Source organism: Balaenoptera acutorostrata, chromosome 6, assembly GCF_949987535.1.
Source record: "Balaenoptera acutorostrata chromosome 6, mBalAcu1.1, whole genome shotgun sequence".
In the NCBI taxonomy this organism is placed as follows: Eukaryota; Metazoa; Chordata; class Mammalia; order Artiodactyla; family Balaenopteridae; genus Balaenoptera; species Balaenoptera acutorostrata.
Window position 1 is genome coordinate 77,456,633 of NC_080069.1, and position 19,202 is coordinate 77,475,834.

The following is a 19,202-nucleotide window of genomic DNA, read 5'->3' on the forward strand; positions in this document are numbered from 1 at the left end:
TAAAATTACTGAACTTCCAGAAGAAAACGTAGGTAAAAATCATGATTCTTCAAAGACTTCTTAGATTTGACACTAAAAGCATGGTCCATAAAAGAAAAAATCGAAACATTATTCTTTGAAATTTAAAAGATTTTATCTTAGAAAAACGCTGTTAAGATAATGAAAATAAAAGCACAGATTGGGAGAATATATTTGCAAAGTATGTATCAGTAAAGGCCAGGTATCTGGAATATATACAGAACGTCACATCTCAATAATGAGAAAACAAACAATCCAATTAAAAGAAAAAAAAAAACGGCAAAAGATTTGAACAGACACTTCACTAAAGAAAATACACGATAGCGTGTAAGTGCATGAAAAGACATTCAACATTATCAGTTATTAAGTAGATGCAAATTAAAAGCATAAATAGATAACTCTATCCACTTATTCAAATGGCTAAAATAAAAAAAATATTTACAATTTCAAGCACTGGAAAGGATGTGGAAAAACTGGATCTTCATACATGGCTAGTGGAAATGCAAAATGGTATAGCCACTTTGAAAAATTGTTAGTTTCTTACAAAGTTAAGCATAAAATTATCATACAACCCAACAATACCATTCTTAGATAGTAAATCAAGAGAAATAAAAACCTTTCCACACAGAAATTTATATGTAAATATTTATTAGCACCCCAAACTAGAAGCAACTCAAAATGTCCTTCAAATGGTGAATGAATAAACATTATAGCACATCTATGCAATAGAATACCATTCACCAATAAAAAGGAATGAGCTCCTCAAATAGTTATATACTTGATCATTTCATTTATGTGACATTCTGGAAAAGGCAACACTGTAGGAGCAGATTGAAAATTAGTGTTGCCTGGGGGTTGACAACAAAGGGGCATGAGGGAACTTTTTAGAAGGATGGAAATGTTCTATATGTTGATTGTCAGATTCACAGAACTATACACCTAAATTGGGTGAATTTTACTCTATATGTATTATACCTCAAAATTTCTTAAGCTGGCAACCTTTTTTTTAAAAAATTTAATTAATGTAGGAAGAATGATAGAGTTAGCATTTAAAATGATTGATTCAGGCAAAGAACCTTGAATGGATGCTGAAACCATGAAGCGAAATGTTATTGTGGAACAGCATATTGACATGACCCCTATGCGTTATTGCTAATCTTTGTAATTTGAAGAGATCTGGGCAATCACTACCTTAACCAAGTGATCAGTCAAATTTCTCATCACTGACTAGGTGAGAACTGGACATCTTGTGCCTCCTGACTTGGAGTAATGTGGAGTACATAGCAGTAGCACAAATGAACTGTTCTTGTCAAAAAAATCTTAAACCTGGATCTAATCAAGCCTTTAAACCTAACTTCCACCTTGCAGAACTATAGGACATAAAGCAATGAGTTAAATTACACCAAGAGAAACCAATCTTACAAATACAGAATGTGGAATATTCTCAAAGACAACTTGCCTGGTATTTTCAAAAACATCAGTGTATATGTATAACTGATTCACTTTGCTGTATACCTGAAATTAACACAACATTGTAAATCAACAATACTCCAATAAAAATTTTTTTAAAAATAACTGAAAAGGGGCTTCCCTGGTGGCACAGTGGTTGAGAATCCGCCTGCCAATGCAGGGGACACGGGTTCGAGCCCTGGTCTGGGAGGATCCCACATGCCGTGGAGCAACTGGGCCCGTGAGCCACAACTACTGAGCCTGCGCGTCTGGAGCCTGTGCTCCACAACAAGAGAGGCCACGACAGTGAGAGGCCCGCGCACCGCGATGAAGAGTGGCCCCCGCTTGCCGCAACTAGAGAAAGCCCTCGCACAGAAACGAAGACCCAACACAGCCAAAAATAAATAATAAATAAAAATTAAAAAAAAAAAAAAAAATAACTGAAAAAAAAATCAGTGTAATAGAGGGTAAAAGAGGGAAACCCTTCTAGATCAAAAGAGAGATAACAAACTGAACTTGAATACTGATTTGGGGGGGCAAGGGAGCAGTTGAGGACATTTCAGTGTAGACGGGCTACATTCAATGATATTAGAGAATTATTTTTCATTTTTCTGAGGTGTGGTAATGGTATTGTGGTTAAGGAGGAGAAAGTCTATTTCCAGGATATGTATGATTGACAGGTGAAGTGTCTTGATGTTTGCAACTTATTTTAAGTGTACACGCACATAAAATGTTAACAGTTGTCTCTAGATAGTGTATATGGCTATGCGTTAGTATTATTGTTTTAACTTTTTTCTGCATGTTTGAATTTTTCATAATAGAGGTGAATGTTTTTAGAACTCATTTGGGAGAAAGTATTTATTGAAGATGGCCTTATGATTTGCAGTGCATTTCTATAGATCTTATGAATATCAGGCCTTTGTATCTACTTTGCACGCCTGAAAATAACTTTTTTACTACACTGTGTTTGGCATGCTATAACACTGGCCTACTTTGAGAACTAGGGTAGAAAACAGCTCTGTGAAATACTTGGAATTGTAAGGATGTTTTTGAGAACATTGTTTACTGTATTATATGGTGTCCCTTTTGGGAAAATGAAACTTTGGGTTTCAATGACAAGAATAGTTGTGCTTCTTCTGAGAAACTGGATTTTTGGCATGTTACAGACATTGAATCAGGTAGGTGAGCAGAGCTCATGTTTTTTTGACGGCTAGAAAACTCACATCTCACTTGTGGCCGATCTCTAGCAAGTGCACTTCCCAGCTGTACTCCTGACTGCTTTGTAATTTTCCCTACCAACTCTCATTTTTCCCTCAATCTGACTCCCTCATCTATTTTTGGTTGTATTTATTTTATAAGATACTTTATGCCCAACAATGTTCTAGCCATATTAAAAGGATTTAAAATAATACAGTTTATGATTTGAAAGTCAACCTAAAATACAGATTTTCACATTATTATTATTAGTCATATAATATCTTACTACTAAATTCAGAGATCCTTTATTCTCTAACCAAATTTAGAATAAAGGAGTGTTACTAGAAAATTTTAAAATATATACTTTTAAATATAGTTAAAATACAAAATTCCTATTTTCTGGAATAACACTGTTGTAGCTATATTGGCAGCAAATACCTTATTTTGGTGTAAGGCAGGGGAGAGAACAAGGCCATTCCATTCCACTCCATTCCATGGAAATTCAGCTGCAGTTAGAGTTGGCATTTTTCTTGAGAATTTGATTTTTTGATTTCTTTTTTTTTTTTTTTCAGTTAATGAAGGGAAGTAAAATATGCCACTGTTTTACCTTTAGCATTTCTGGAAGAATTATGATGTACAGAAAATCCTAATGAAAGATTATATTAGTTGCTCTTGAATGTTATTCAGATTCTTCCCCCCCAACACAGTAGTGCCTTCCTTCTGTTAAATGATACTTTATATTTTATAAACTATTTTTCAGCATCAGCATATTGATACAGATGTTATATTTACAATTCGCTCTTGCTACCTTCTTGGAGTTGTAGTCCTCACCCAGTTTTCTTTTGGGGATTGCTGTATTATTTTATCACTGATGCATTGTGGGATAACAACGTTTAGCAGGGATAACAGCACTTACTATAAAATGTGTTGTATGAACTAATAATGGCTTAGACAGTTTTTAAGACTATGTATATGTGAAGTAGGAGTGTCTTCTGATACATCTTAAGTCTATTCTAATTTTTAAAAGAAGTATTCATTGATAAAGAAGGTTTTCTTTTTTTAGCTAAGATTCTTAAGTCCAGTGGAATCTTCCACTGATGATTTTTTTCCTTTAGAGATCTGGATAGTAGCTTGTTAAACTAAATGATCTTTAAAGGCTTTTGTACTTATAAAACTAAGTTTTGATTTTATATTTGAACATGCTTAAATCTTAACATTAAATAACCTATTATCTTCTACCATGAGGGACATGCTAAAATTAACTGCCAAAACAGGGTTAGTTGTAAACATAGGTGTAAGGTAAGATTGCCATCTCCTTTGCTCCAGGCGGAGTGATTCCTGGAACTAGGATTTGGCTTCCTTTGCTCACGTGTCTGGAATTCACTTTTTCTAGTTTGCCAAAAAACGGTAAAGCAAGGTACACAGTTTTCTTTCTGCAATTATTTTTAAGTGAAAGTACTGTTCATTCTCATTCATTCATTTCTTTTCTCATTCATTTCTTAACACATGAAAATCAAGTTTAATTTTGTAGTAGTGCCTGCTGGTCATGTGGGTGCTGTACAATGTCTCCATTTATACTGCTTCACACATTGCATACATGACAAGTTCCCACAAAGACCTGTTTTGTTCTACTCTCGATCCACCCTAAAGAAACCAGTTTCCAAACTATGCACAGCTTTGTAAATCAAGATGAAATGGTCAGAAATTGGAACAGAAACAAGCAAGAAACCAAATAATCCTTCCTAGTTAACAAGTAGAGTGTGTTGTATATAATAAAATTGCAGGTAACGAAATGGTGTGCATTCTAAGAACATTCTAATTAGAAAGTTTATATCACATTCATATTATAATCATAGATCAAGTCATTAGTTTGTTTCTATTATTGTTAGAGTTAGGAAAATATAAGCAATGCTTTCGGTAAGATATTCTAGGCAACAGAGGGCAGTGAGAACCAAAGATAAAATGTGGACCTTAGTTCTGGATATTTCTTAGCAAGCCCTGTATGTGATAACTAGGTGCCAAGGTTGATAAGAAGAGGAGTTTGGTGTTAGGCACAGATTTCCTTCTTTCTGGCAACAGTCAGTGGACCACAGAAAAGAGGGAATATAGTGGCATGCAGAATTTCTCTTCCCAGGGACTCTCCTTCTAGGTCAGGAAGAAAAGAATCCCCACACACAATTCATAAGTAATAGAATATGTTTTTCACCACAGGGTTAAATTCACACATAATGTATTCACAGCTTAATTTATGGTTTTTGAAAATATCCTTGAAATATCTCTTGGAATAAACATTTTGTCATTATTTTACCTTCTTGTTTAGAACTTTAAAGAATATCAAGTGCTGTTCAGAAGTTTTGTTTTCTTTCAGATGATTTCTAAATATTGTGCTTTTAACTCAGTATCAAATAACCCTCCAAAGAATCTGCATCTTTTGGGATGCTTTTTTTTTTCTCCTTTTGAGAAATTAAAAAAGGAAACAAAGGAAGCGAACTTAAAATGTCCTTTCTTCATTATTCCAACAATAGGCAAAGACCATGCTTCCACAACCAAAGTAAGTTAGAGAATTCCCAGAGTATTTAGTGAAAATATATAGTGAAAATATATAGCTTCCACAACCAAAGTAAGTTAGAGAATTCCCAGAGTATTTAGTGAAAATATATAGTATTTAGTGAAAATATATAGTGAAAATATATAGTGAAAACATGACACATTTAAAAATTTCCCTTCCTCATTTCCCAACACATTTTGAGACGAATATTATAATAAAAATGTTTATTTTCTTCATAAAGCCCCTTTTCTACCACAGTCACATGCATGTATTTATTTTCTGTTTTGAAGAAACCAGGTTAGCAAGGTAACTTTTCTAAGACATCTTTACATGAGAATACAAAAGGTTTAAATTGAATAATTAAATACCTTCTTGCTTCCAGCTGCTTCTCCCTGGCTGTCCTTTCTCAAGTTTCTTAGTCTCTGCTGTCCCCTGCAGACTGACAATTCAGGACTGTCTAATTTCTGAGTTTAATTTCTCATTTCTCAGTGGTAAGATTTGAATTGTCAAAACAGTAGTCTTAAAATATGAATTAGATTTTCTTTTTTATTACTACCTTTTTTTGAGATATAACGTATGTACAGTAAAATGCATATATCTTAACTATACAGTTTGAGTTGTAAAATAAATATGCATCAGAATCAATGGGGATGTGCTTAAAATACTTCTTCCAGGAAATTAAAAAGCTCCCTAGATGATTCTGAGCTACAGCCAGTTAAGGATCTTTGCCTTTGTAAAGAGCCAAATTGATAATGTACATAAAAATGCATAGTATACCATCAAATGTTACCCAGGTTGAAGTTAGGTTGCTATTTTTTTTTTTTTTTTAAATTTTTATTTATTTATTTATTTATTTATGGCTGTGTTGGGTCTTCGTTTCTGTGCGAGGGCTTTCTCTAGTTGCGGCAAGTGGGGGCCGCTCTTCATCGCGGTGTGTGGGCCTCTCACTATCGCGGCCTCTCTTGTTGCGGAGCACAGGCTCCAGACGCGCAGGCTCAGTAGTTGTGGCTCACAGGCCTAGTTGCTCCGCGGCATGTGGGATCTTCCCAGACCAGGGCTCGAACCCGTGTCCCCTGCATTGGCAGGCAGACTCTCAACCACTGCGCCACCAGGGAAGCCCAGGTAGCTATTTTAAAAAAAACTTAGGCCTTCCCTAGTGGCGCAGTAGTTAAGAATCCGCCTGCCAATGCAGGGGACATGGGTTTGAGCCTTGGTCCGGGATCCCACATGCCACGAAGCAACTAAGCCTGTGCTCCACAACTACTGAGGCTGTGTTCTAGAGCCCGCGAGCCGCAACTACTGAGCCTGCATGCCACAACTACTGAAGCCCACGCACCTAGAGCCCATGCTCTGCAACAAAAGTAGCCATTGCAATGAGAAGCCTGCGCACCACAGCAAGGAGTAGCCCCCACTCACTGCAACTAGAGAAAGCACGTGCAGCAACGAAGATCCAAAGCGGCCAAAAATAAATAAATAAATTTATAAAAATAAATAAATAAAATTAAAATATAAAAACCCTTAAATTTCTCATGTACCTTTTGGGGTTTGTAATACTGGCTCACAAGTGAAATTCTCAATTTGTTTTTCTGTTTCTTTTTAAGAAAATTAATGCAAAACTTCATGATGGAGTATGTCAGCATTGTAAAGAAGTTCTTGAGTGGCGTGTAAAATACAGCAAGTACAAACCCTTATCAAAACCTAAAAAATGGTAAGTTTCTTAATTACCTCACCAGTAATATCAGTATCATAGTATATGACTTCATTCCCTGATTTTCAAAATCGTGTCCAGATAAATATTAAGGTGAATAGAGAAAAAATTTCCATTCTTCCCTGTAGAATAGAATTTCATCTTACATGCTGAATCCTAGCTTGTGAAGGCAAATAGATTGAAAGGGTGGATTCACCATTCCCCTCCCCATTCTCCCCTAAATAAGTAATGCACCATTTTTATAGCACCTTGTTCATAAAATGAGACTAGGCTTAAGGCAGAGAAGGGAAAGTTTGTTTTGCAAAATTCTATCTCCCACTGATGAGATAATAATATTTACTATTTAATTTACTAAATTAAATAATATTTTTTACCAAAGGGGGTCTTAAAAAGGGTCTGACCTTTTAATTTGACCCATGAAGATTACTGAAATGGCTTAGATTGAGTATCATAAATAAATCACTAGATTGATAATTTATAATTTCATTCCTTTGAAGTTTTGGGTCTACATGAAAAGACACTGGACTTTGTTTCTCATCTCTCTGTCCTTTACCCTTCCTTTGTAATTTTGGCATTCTGTTTTATCAGCTTTATGTACACCCTGATGCTGCTCCCTTTCATCCTTTGGCTCAGCTGAGTAAGGGCCATATTGGAAGGTAATTGCTGCCTAAAAGAGAAAACTGATTATTTTACATATAAAAATTAGCATTAATATGTACAGTATTACTTTTACAATTATGAGTTTTAATTTGGTAGTCTATGTAATAGCTATTTAGAATACATTTGTTCATTGTTGCTTTATTTTACTTTTAGCTATTCAGTAGTAGCAACTTCCTTAAATGTATTCCCTCTTCCTTTTTGGGAGGAAATTTTAATTAAAGTTTGGAAGTCAGTCTAAATAATAAATATGATATAACCTTTGCTGTTTATTTCTATTGAAAAATTATGTCAGCTTTTTTGTGGATCTTTAACTCAAGCTATGGGGTAATTTGTTTATTTGAGAATTTTAACAGCTTTGAATGTTTGGGCATTTTAGTTTGCTTAAGATGCTTCTTTTTAATACTGAAAGGTTAAAAACCTCAAGTAAAGATAGACTAACTTCAGCTTTTTAGAATTTTTATTTCTGTATTGCTCTTTCAGAGCAAATTTTTAGTATTTATTATAGGTATAGCTGATCCCCTTTTAAATAGCTATACAAGTTTCTGTCTCCTATCTTCCAGTCTTTCCTTTGTATTCTCTAGCATTTCCTCCCCAAAGAAAACACTTTTAAAGAAAATTTAAAAGTTTTATGCTCATTGGCCCAAATTAGCAGTAGGGAAATTTGGCAACTGTTTGTACTGTTCAATGCTAGATTTCCATGAATGGAGTACCTCTGTTCCCTACCATAGAAATTAGATGCTGATTCACTATAAACTGTGTAGTTTTAGTTAATAGGCCTAATACAAGATTTGTAGTTTTTTGAATATTTTCAACAGGTCTTTCTTTTTATAAAGGTATTCTGAGATTTCATCACCAATCTCCATTTTTCTCTTGGTAGTGCTAGTTCCTAAAAGAATTTTTATAGGTAGTAAGTATTTACGTAGCTGTAGAGTTTTAATAGATTCATGATATAACAAAGGAAATAATTTAAAAACATTTGTGCCTTATCCATTATCTGCATTTTAATCTCTTATCTTTAATTTGTGCTGCATCCTTTATGTTTATCTTCATTGAATGTGCCAGTACATAAAAGATCATATCAATTATTATATATTTTCCAGATGCTGTGATTTGCTATAGAATTTCTTTTTTTTTTTTTTTAAAGTTTTTGTTGAATTTGTTACAGTATTGCTTCTGCTTTATGTTTCGGTTTTTTGGCCCCAAAGCATGTGGGATCTTAGCTCCCCAACCAGGGATCAAACCCACACCCCCCGCATTGGAAGGCAAAGTCTTAACCACTGGACTGCCAGGAAGTCCCATGCTATAGAATTTCTGAACTTATTTTAGACAGCTCTTGAATTTTTATTCTTTTTGTGTATTACTTATGGCCTTAATATTTTTATGGCTCCAGAAGAATTTGTATACTATAAATCCTAGAAGAACAGATATTTTATTCAGATAGAAAGACTCCGTTAAAAACAAAAGGAAAAGGAAACAGTAACAAATCTTATGTTTAGTTCCAGAAAACTTATAACACAACAACCTAAGAATGGTTGAATGTGGACACACGGACCCAAAGGTCAGCAACTCTGTTCTGTCTTGGAGTCATTGAAGTCCTTGGAGTCAGGGAAGCTCATGGTGATGTTGCCAATAGCCGGTAGTATGTGACTCAGAGGCCTTCGAAATGAGAGCTAGAAGACCTCAGGCGCTGCTGTTCTGTATCACCCTGAAGCAGATGAGGTTAGCCATAGAATAGCTCCCACTGAATGCAAAATGAAGGAAATATATTGTACAAATACCAAAGTACAGGTAACAAGATGTTAAAGCCTAAAGGAAGATCTCTAGTAATAAAGAAGCCCAAGCTAATACAAAAATGATAGCTTATGAGAGACTAAGAAACTACTAGTTAAAACAAGTCTGAACATGTTATTTAGGTGGTCAACTTGCCTGGCCTAGAATATCATGAATTTCAGGTTACGTTAGAATTTTAGATTACATTAGGCATTTTAGAAAGCCTAGCTTTCAAACTCCCAAACCAAGATTGAGTGTTATAGAAAGCATAAATCACCTATGTACACTTTGCTGTCTCTGCATATCAAAACTTGACCAATACTATAAAGTTTTTAAATCCATTGATGAACAGTGCTTAAAGTAGCATAACTTGTTTTGAAATTTTACATGTTTTGTTCAAGCTAATCACTTATAAATTAAATTTGTCCTTTGTTAGGATTTGTATAAGAAGTTTACTTTGACACTAGATGTGTCTTTTGTGTAAAGATTCATTTTCCAGCACTCTGAATATTACTTTTGGTTAAAATGCTGAGCATTGTTTCACTTGTCTAACTGTCTCATGCCACGAATTATGTAACCAAATGATGTACATAAAGAAAAGTTCAGCAGAACATAAAATGGAGAAGGAGGTACTGTTTATAAGTGACATTTCTTTTGGAATGAGGTAATATTCTGAATATTGGGAAAATTAACGCCTTTTCTCCCATTTGTTTGGTGTGTGAATCACCAAAAACTACGCACGTCTAGCAAATTTCCATTGTCCATGGGATCTGATACCAAACAGTTAGATCCAAGAAACAGAGTTTGACATCTAAACTCTTCAAACTTCTTTGTTTCAACCATGGGAAGCAAAAATTGTACGGTGTTTGTAAGTGGCAGAAAATATTTTCATGTTTCTCTTTTTCCTTCAGTAAGGTGACGTGCTACAGGATATTTATAAGCATGTTCTTTATGACAGTTTCTCCCAGTTACTGAAAACAACCCTGGACCATTCCCAGAGACTTTTAAGAAAAGAATAGATGTCGTAACTTGAGCTGAAAGAGGGAAGAGTTGAAAACTGTGTTTTTGCTAGAGAGAGATGGGATGATGGCTGTGAGGGGAAGGGGGTAAAATGCATGTCACGTATTAGTGATGTGTGAACAATGCGATACTGATATGATACTACCCTTTGATATAAGATAATTTAAAATGTCATTCATTGAGTATGCAAAGCTTTAGGTCTTTATAGAAATAAAGTGAAAGGCCCATAAAGATAATACTTAGTTTTTTACAGCTTCTCATCTCTGTAAAAGCGCTAAGATGAGCTGCCATCCTTATTTTACACTCTGTCACTTAATCAGAGGTCAGCATAGTTGTACCAGGATTTCCCCATCATTTTGGCTCATGTTTTTTTATTTGAAGGCGAGAAATCGCTACTCCCTGGTGGAGGGCTGTTGTGGTGCTATGACAGACATCTGCCTTGACCCCTGAATGGTATAATCATTATTAAGGTTACTGCTAGATGTAAGAATTGTGGTTCAGTACGAGTCTAAATCTTTTTGTATAAAACCTCATTTTTCAAGGGGAATTACCTGGTGATCCAGTGGTTGGGACTCCGCACTTTCAGCGCTTTCACTGTGGAGGGTGGGGTTCGGTCCCTGGTTGGGGAACTAAGATCCCTGCAAGTCACGCAGCGGGGCCAAAAAAACCACAAAAAACCCCCTCATTTTTCAAGTGCCTTGTTTCTTTTTTTTGTTTGTTTGTTTTTTTTAACATCTTTATTGGAGTATAATTGCTTTACAATGTTATGTTAGTTTCTGTCAAGTGCCTTGTTTTTGACTTTTTGGGGAAAAAAAAAACCCCAAAGATAAATTAAAACCATTCATTACCATTCCTGGTCAGTCACAAGCCATTTATGAACACTGTAAATAATGTTAGGTGTGGAGCTGAAAATTATTGGAAAAGCAAGAAATCTTAAAAATATAAAGAGATTTGTATAACTCTTAAAAAAAAAGGAATCTTGATATTTTTCACTTAAAACTCATTTATAGACATTTATATTATTTTCTGGGTACTAGAAATACAGATGGTTAAAAGACTGTCCCCTTCCTCAAGCAATGTAAGGAAATGAAATGGGCTCTTTCTTTCTCTCTTTTTTTTTTTTATTCTGGGCTCAAAGGGATTAAATGTCTTACCAAGATAAGAAAGTAAAGCAGATGGAGTTAAGATTCAGATGCAAATTGTCTTATTGCAAAGCTCTGTTCTTCCACTTTCCCACAGTGATTTCTGTGTTTTATTATTCATTCAAAAAGTCCTTTTTCCCTCTTCACCTGAGCCTAATACTGTATTAATTTTTATAAGTCACCTATCTTGTTTATGGAAGTTTCCTACTGCTGAGTAGTATATATAGTCCTGCTTTTTTTTTTTTTTTTTTGAAATGCATGTATCTAGACAAATAGATTTTACTTTTAGGTCCTGAAATGCCTAAGGCATAGAAACTTCTTATGCCTTGTGTTTCAGGTAACCAAGCAACCTTTTTTCTCCTGTCAATTTTGAAATGTGGTAGGCAAATACCCACATATGTGTTGAGTCTCTAGCCTGTTTGTTTTCTCTTCCTACCCATTAAAAAGAAATCACCAATAATATAGTGTTAGCTCATGTTTAACATTACCATTAGAAGAGAAAGGAGAAGCTAGTATAAAATAGCAACAGGCCACAAACAGATTAGAGTCTGGGAGGGGAGGATTTTGCCTCCTAGGGGATATTTGGCAGTGTCTGGAGACTTTTTGATTGTCATGACTAGAGAATTTGGGAGGGATCCTACTGGCATCTAGGAGGTAGACGCCAGGTGTAGGCTAAACATCCCACAGTGCCCAGGACAGCCCTCACAACGAAGCTATAGCCGCCTGACCTGGCAGTCGTGTCGTGGTTGAGGAACCCTGTTGCATACAAAATAGATGGATACCCACAGGGTCAAGCCACTGAAATGTCATACGTATTTGGTTCAGTGGTTTTCAAACTTTGCAGCTGTAGAATTTTTGAATAAAACAAAAGGTTACCCAGGAGTTCCACTGAAAGCTACAGACCAAAATGGAGCTGCCCTGAATGGAGAGAAGACCTTAAATGCCAAAAGAAGAATGTTGATTGAAAGTAGATTTCATCCGAAACATATTTCAAGTGAAGAGGAGAAGAACTGGTGTACCATGCCTTGGAACCACATTGCTCTAGGGATGTCTGGCCAGATTCATGACTTGTGCGTGCTTTATGCCTAAAACAATGTTTGCTTTTCATTAAACAAAGTCACTCCCCCTGGTCCTCACATCCAGGTATTCACTTCTTTTTTAATTAATTTATTTATTTTTGGCTGCGTTGGGTCTTCGTTGCTGCGCACGGGCTTTATCTAGTTGCGGCGAGCGGGGGCTACTCTTAGTTGCTGTGCGCGGGCTTCTCATTGCAGTGACTTTTCTTGTTGCAGAGCGTGGGCCCTAGGCGCATGGGCTTCAGTAGTTGTGGCCTGCGTGCTCAGTAGTTGTGACCTGTGGGCTCTAGAGCGCAGGCTCAGTAGTTGTGGAGCACGGGCTTAGTTGCTCCGCAACACGTGGGATCTTCCTGGACCAGGGATCGGACCCACGTCTCCTGCATTGGCAGGCGGATTCTTAACCATTGTGCCACCAGGGAAGTCCACAGGTATTGCACTTCTTACTTGACAATTTTAAAACATATTGCCTCTTAATTTTTATCTCCACTGACTGCCCTGGTGCAATCCTTATCTCTTCATATGTCATTGCATTAAATAAATAAATTCTCCTCTATCTCATCTCTAGTCCCTTGGTTCAGATGAATAAAATAGTGTTTTTAAAAAGGCTTATTTCAGGGGCTTCCCTGGTGGCGCAGTGGTTGAGAATCTGCCTGCCAATGCAGGGGACACGGGTTCGAGCCCTGATCTGGGAAGATCCCACATGCCGCGGAGCAACTGGGCCCGTGAGCCACAATTACTGAGCCTGTGCGTCTGGAGCTTGTGCTCCGCAACAAGGGAGGCCGCGATAGTGAAAGGCCCGCGCACCGCGATGAAGAGTGGCCCCCACTTGCCACAATTAGAGAAAGCCCTCGCACAGAAACGAAGACCCAACACAACCAAAAATAAATAAATAAATAAAATTAAAAAAAAAAAAAAGGCTTATTTCACATAAATGTTTCAAGTGCTCTTGTGGGGAAGAGTTGGGTCTCCAGCAGCAGGAAGCTAAGTGGAACTTTGTCCTCCCAGAAGTTTTGCTTTTGTATGTTTACTGTAGTGTGCTGGGGGAATGGATGGAGGTGGTCCTCTAAACTGTGGGAGAAAACAAAAAGTAGTACTACTGGGGAGAAAGTGAGGTGTTGCCCAACAGGTCATGCCACCCTATTGCTTGCCTCTCTAACCAGATGTTTGCTCCATCTTTACTAAAAGCTTTTTTTTTTTTTTAATTAGCCAAACTAAGTCCTTAAAGATAATCTTTTATAGACCAACTGTGTTCTTTTTTTAAGTTGTCTATCTATCTATCTATTTTTGTAGTGGTGGTAAAAAACACATAACATAAAATTTGCCATCTCAGCCATTTAAAAGTGTACCGTTCGGTAGTGTTATGTATAATCATATGTGCAGTAGATCTCCAGAGCTTTTTCATCTTGCAAGTTTGAAGCTCTATAACCCATTTAACAACAACTCCCCTTTTCTCCTTTCCTCAGTTCTTGGTAAACACCATTCTGCTTTCTGTTGTTTTGAACTTGACTACTTTAAATACCTCATATAAATGCAATCATACAGTGTATGTCTTTTTTTTGACTTTCATTTCACTTAGCATAATGTCTTCAAGGATCGTTTGTGTTGCAGCATGTGACAGAATTTCCTTCCATTTTAAACCTGAATAATAATTGTGTGTGTGTGTGTGTATGTATCACATTTTGTTTATCCACTCATCCATTGATGGACCTTTAGGTGGCTCCCACCTCTTGGCTATTTTGAATACTGCTGTGAACATTGTTGGGCAGATATCTCTTCGAGACTCTGTTTTCAGTTCTTTGCATGTATACCCAGAAGAAGGATTGGTGGATCATATGGTAGCTCTGTTTTCATGAGGCTTCTCCATACTTTTTTCTATAGTGATCACACTATTTTATAATCCTATCAACGGTGCACAAGGGTTCAAATTTCTCTATGTACTTGCCAAAATATGTTAACTCCCTTTTTTTTAAAGGGAAGAAGTATTGTACTCTTAAAATTCTGCCTAATAAAGAGTACCACTGCCCTCACTTTTCAAAGAAAGCAAATTAATGCACAGAAAGCACCAGGTATATCCAGCAGCTAATGGTTAAATCATGACAGTACCTTGCACTCATTCCTTGGTGCTGAATTATTGTATTTGTCCATCAGTTGGCATTCATTACTTGTATTTGTTCACTGCGCAAACACTATAACATGAATCTCCTTAAACGAGTTATAATCACATTTTAGATAGATTCTATTAGTAAGTATCCAAGGTGTACTTGCTTTCATTGCTTAGGAACTGAGCATACTACTTACTTCACTATGAGGTACCTGAAAAATAATGTTTGCAATATGCCGTGACCAGTCCAAATTGAGCCCTTATTCCTCCATATAATCTGAGTTTATAGCGTCTGAGTGAAGATCCGTTGTTTAGGTGGCTAATTCTATAATCCACATGTTTTGAACATTTTGACTTGCCTCCCTTTTGATGTATTGTAAAACTGAGCACATTTATCAGCTCTGCATTCTAGAAGCACAGCTTCTGTTATTAAAATACACCTTTGACAAGTCCCTGAGCCATTATTGGCCTAAAGCTATATTGCATGCATGGGAAAGATAAATAGATTCAAATGAAAAGGAAAAATAAATGGATTTTTAAACAAATTATTAGAGAAAGAATTTTTCCTTTTTTAAATTTGAAGAAAATATGTCAGGACATCTGAAAATTAAATGCTTTGTTTATTGTAGAATCTTCTAATAGAAAAATTGTCTCAGTGCTAATAAACATTGGTGCTTAACGAAATTAATTGGGATGGAAATGCAAAAGTTTTATATTTTATAAATATTATATTTCATAGCCAGAGAAGGCTCTTGACTTGGTGATATTTTATATAGTGAAATGGCTACAGATAAATGAACAAAGTTGAATTTCTTAAAAACTGGTAAAAATTGGGGACTTCCCTGGCAGTCCAGTGGTTAAGACTTGGCCTTCCAATGCAGGGGGCGCAGGTTGGATCCCTGGTCTGGGAGCTAAGATCCCACATGCCTCTCTGCCAAAAAACCAAAACATAGAACAGAAGCAATATTGTAACAAATTCAATAAAGACTTTAAAAACGGTCCACATCAACCCATGATGCTTGCACCATCCGCTACCCTGATCCCCTCATCAAGGTGAATGACACCATTCAAACTGATTTGGAGACTGGCAAGATTACTGATTTCTTCAAATTTGACACTGGTAACCTGTGCATTGTGACTAGAGGTGCTAACCTGGGAAGAGTTGGTGTGATCACTAACTGGGAGAGACATCCTGGTTCTTTTGATGCAGTTCATGTGAAAGATGCCAATGGCAATAGCTTTGCCACGCGGCTCTCCAACATTTTCGTTATTGGCAAAGGCAACAAACCGTGGATCTCTCTTCCTTGTGGAAAGGGTATCCGCCTTACCATTGCTGAGGAGAGAGACAAGAGACTGGCAGCCAAACAGAGTAGTGGATAAAATGATCTCTAAGTGATGTGATTGGGGAAGTCTTTGTACTTATAGATAATACTACATAATTAATAGCCTCTTCAGTGTTAAAAAAAAAAAAAGGTCCACATCAAAAAAATCTTAAAAAAAAAAAAACTGGTAAAAATTGGATGCTTAATTTATGGGTTTATTGCCTGACAACTGGCTTTTATTCCCTTCCTTCCTTCCTGTTTTTCTATTTTTCTTTCTATTTTTCTTTCTTTCTTTCGCTGGCACCATGTATTATATATATTGTATATACCTATATATAGCATATATATATTATTGTGGTAAATAAAGACTGGCTTTCTATACATTCTTTTATTTTTACCATTTAAAATAACATAGCAGTTGGATTGTTTATCTGGTTTATAGATTATTAGGCTCTTTCTAATCTTACCCCCCAAACCCCATCATTTTTATTATTTTTTTAATTTTTATTTATTTATGGCTGTGTTGGGTCTTCATTTCTGTGCGAGGGCTTTCTCCAGTTGTGGCAAGCGGGGGCCACTCTTCATCGCGGTGCGCGGGCCTCTCACTATCGCGGCCTCTCTTCTTGCGGAGCACAGGCTTCAGACGGGCAGGCTCAGTAATTGTGGCTCACGGGCCCAGTTGCTCCGCGGCATGTGGGATCTTCCCAGACCAGGGCTCGAACCCGTGTCCCCTGCACTGGCAGGCAGATTCTCAACCACTGCGCCACCAGGGAAGCCCTATCATTTTTATTATTAACTTAGGGTATTAGACTGGGTGGAAATAGAAGGTGAAGTTTATACCAGTTGTGTTCATTACATTTTACAAATTTTATTGGCTTGACAAAAAGAGTTGGAATTTTTAAGTGGTGAATTAAATTTTGCACCAAGTCTAGGCAACATCCCAATCAATTTCATTGAAATAAATACATTATTAAATATCACATTTCCAGACCAGTGAAAAATTGATTACTTACTGTTACAAAGAATGTAATAAATTAGGAAGAAAAATTGTTCTAAAATAAAATAGGAGAAAAGGATATTTAATGATTAAACCTTCATTGTCAGTCAGGTCCTCTCTCTAGATGTGTGTGTACCTATATGCAGTTTACTTGAAAATTCAAGTAAGTTTGTGATGGCAGAGGTGATTGGGATGAAGATAGTTTAACAGTGTATGCTATCTGCCAGAATCCAAGCAGAATTAAAAGATATAAAGACTCAACTGTAGTTTGACTCTTTCTTTTCCTTCCCCTTCCTGCCTTCATCCCCCATCAACCTGGGAAAGGTGTACTGTAAATAGCTGGGGAAACCCCTGCAGCTGTGTGCCTTTTTCCTTTCAGACAGCATGACTTCCATGAATAGGAACTGGGAGTGGCATTGCAGAGACTATGTCTTAGATCAGTAAAGTACTTTTAGTACTCTGGGATGCAGAAATAGCTTTGTTATTATAGAACCTTCTCCTTTACTTGTATTTTAGAAATCCAATTTTACTTTTACTGTTTGGGCACTGAAATGATGTATTCTTTCTGATTTGGATCTTAATTGTAAAAGGTAGAAGCCAGAAAGCTAAGAAGTCCCTTAAAAGTAGAAATTATATTCTGTTGGTGAGACTTGGGAGAATTTATTGCTGGAATTCTTCAGAGAATTATCAGGAACTTGATACTGTTTGAGGAATCATGGTAAAAGGAAAGGAAAAGATCTCAAATACTTAGAGCTGGCCTAAGATCACATAAAGCTAGATTTCACTTTAACCCTAGTACTGTACATTTTTCCATTTTTCTGATAGCGTCTTAAGCAAGTAGATAATTAAGATATTAGTATTGAACTTTGCATGTCTTCAAAGCTTTATCATATATATTGGCTTCTAGTAAGAACCCTATGGAGGTAGGAGCAGCAGATGAAAAAGTGGCCTTAGAAAAATTAGGCGACTTACCCTAGGCACAGCTGGTAAACAGCGGATTCAAAATTAGAATGCAGAGGTTTTTTTGTTTGTTTTTCCATAATCTCTCATTCCTGGCTTTCATTTTAATGTCAGATCCCTAAGGTTTGACTCAAAGTCATCCACTATGACTTGAACCATTTCTATACCTTAAATTAACGAACACAAAATTTTCCCTTGTAGAATGAAAACATATCTGTTAAAAAACTTTATTTTGTATAACCAGATTTTCCTTACTTGACCTACAAGAACCAAGAAACCTGCCCTGTATTTGAAAGATAATTTAGTATAATCTACATGTTTTGTTAGGAACAAAATTGTCTCTAGGAAGAGTCCAGGGTACTGATGGAGGACATTATCCCAAACATAGCTATTTTCTGACAAAGAAATGGTATTGCTAGGGATAACAGACAAAAAATTTGGTTCAGTTTGCAATTATTTTTTTAAAAATAAATTTATTTATTTGTTTTTATTTTTGGCTGTGTTGGGGTCTTTGTTGCTGCATGTGGGCTTTCTCTAGTTTCGGCGAGCAGGGGCTACTCGTCATTGGGGGGCGCGGGCTTCTCATTGCAGCGGCTTCTCTTGTGGAGCACGGGCTCCAGGCACGCGGGCTTCAGTAGTTGCGGCATGCGGGCTCAGTAGTTGTGGTTCATGGGCTCTCTAGAGTGCAGGTTCAGTAGTTGTGGCACATGGGCTTAGTTGCTCTGCGGCACGTGGGATCTTTCCGGACCAGGGCTTGAACCCGTGTCCCCTGCCTTGGCAGGCAGATTCTTAACCACTGTTCCACCAGGGAAGCCCTGCAATTATTTTAAATAGCATCTTCAATGTACAAGACACTGTGCTATGTATTATAGAAGATACCAAAATGACTCTGTGACACCAAGGAATTTACAATCTGTTAGGAGAGGTGGGCCCACAGATAACTCTGTTGGCAGGTCGCAAGAAGTGCTAGGTGTAAGTAAAAGGAGACAGAGACCCAAAAGGCACAAGTTAAGACCGCAGAGGAATAATAAGATGAAAATAGGAAAGACAGATCTAGAAAAGGTAGTAGAGTGCTGTAAACAATGTTTACAGGAAACCCTATAAGGAAGGCACCAAGGAATGGAGGGAAAATGAACAAGAATCCCCTGTTCTCTTTGATGGACAATGCAGGTACTCTCAAACTGTCTCTATATGTCTTGTCTTTGGGTTCTACGTAAGTTGTCATTTGTTCATT

The 19,202-nt window shown here is 36.7% G+C and overlaps 1 protein-coding gene across 2 annotated transcripts in view; it reads left to right on the forward strand.

The window, feature by feature from the left end:
* Nucleotides 1-19,202, forward strand: part of C6H9orf85 (chromosome 6 C9orf85 homolog) — a 64,541-nt gene that overhangs the window by 22,070 nt on the left and 23,269 nt on the right. For both annotated transcript variants that reach the window (XM_007182264.2, XM_057547576.1), the window contains one exon: nt 6,814-6,920. In XM_007182264.2, coding sequence (XP_007182326.2) covers nt 6,814-6,920 — 107 coding nt within the window. The remainder of the gene's footprint in view (nt 1-6,813; nt 6,921-19,202) is intronic.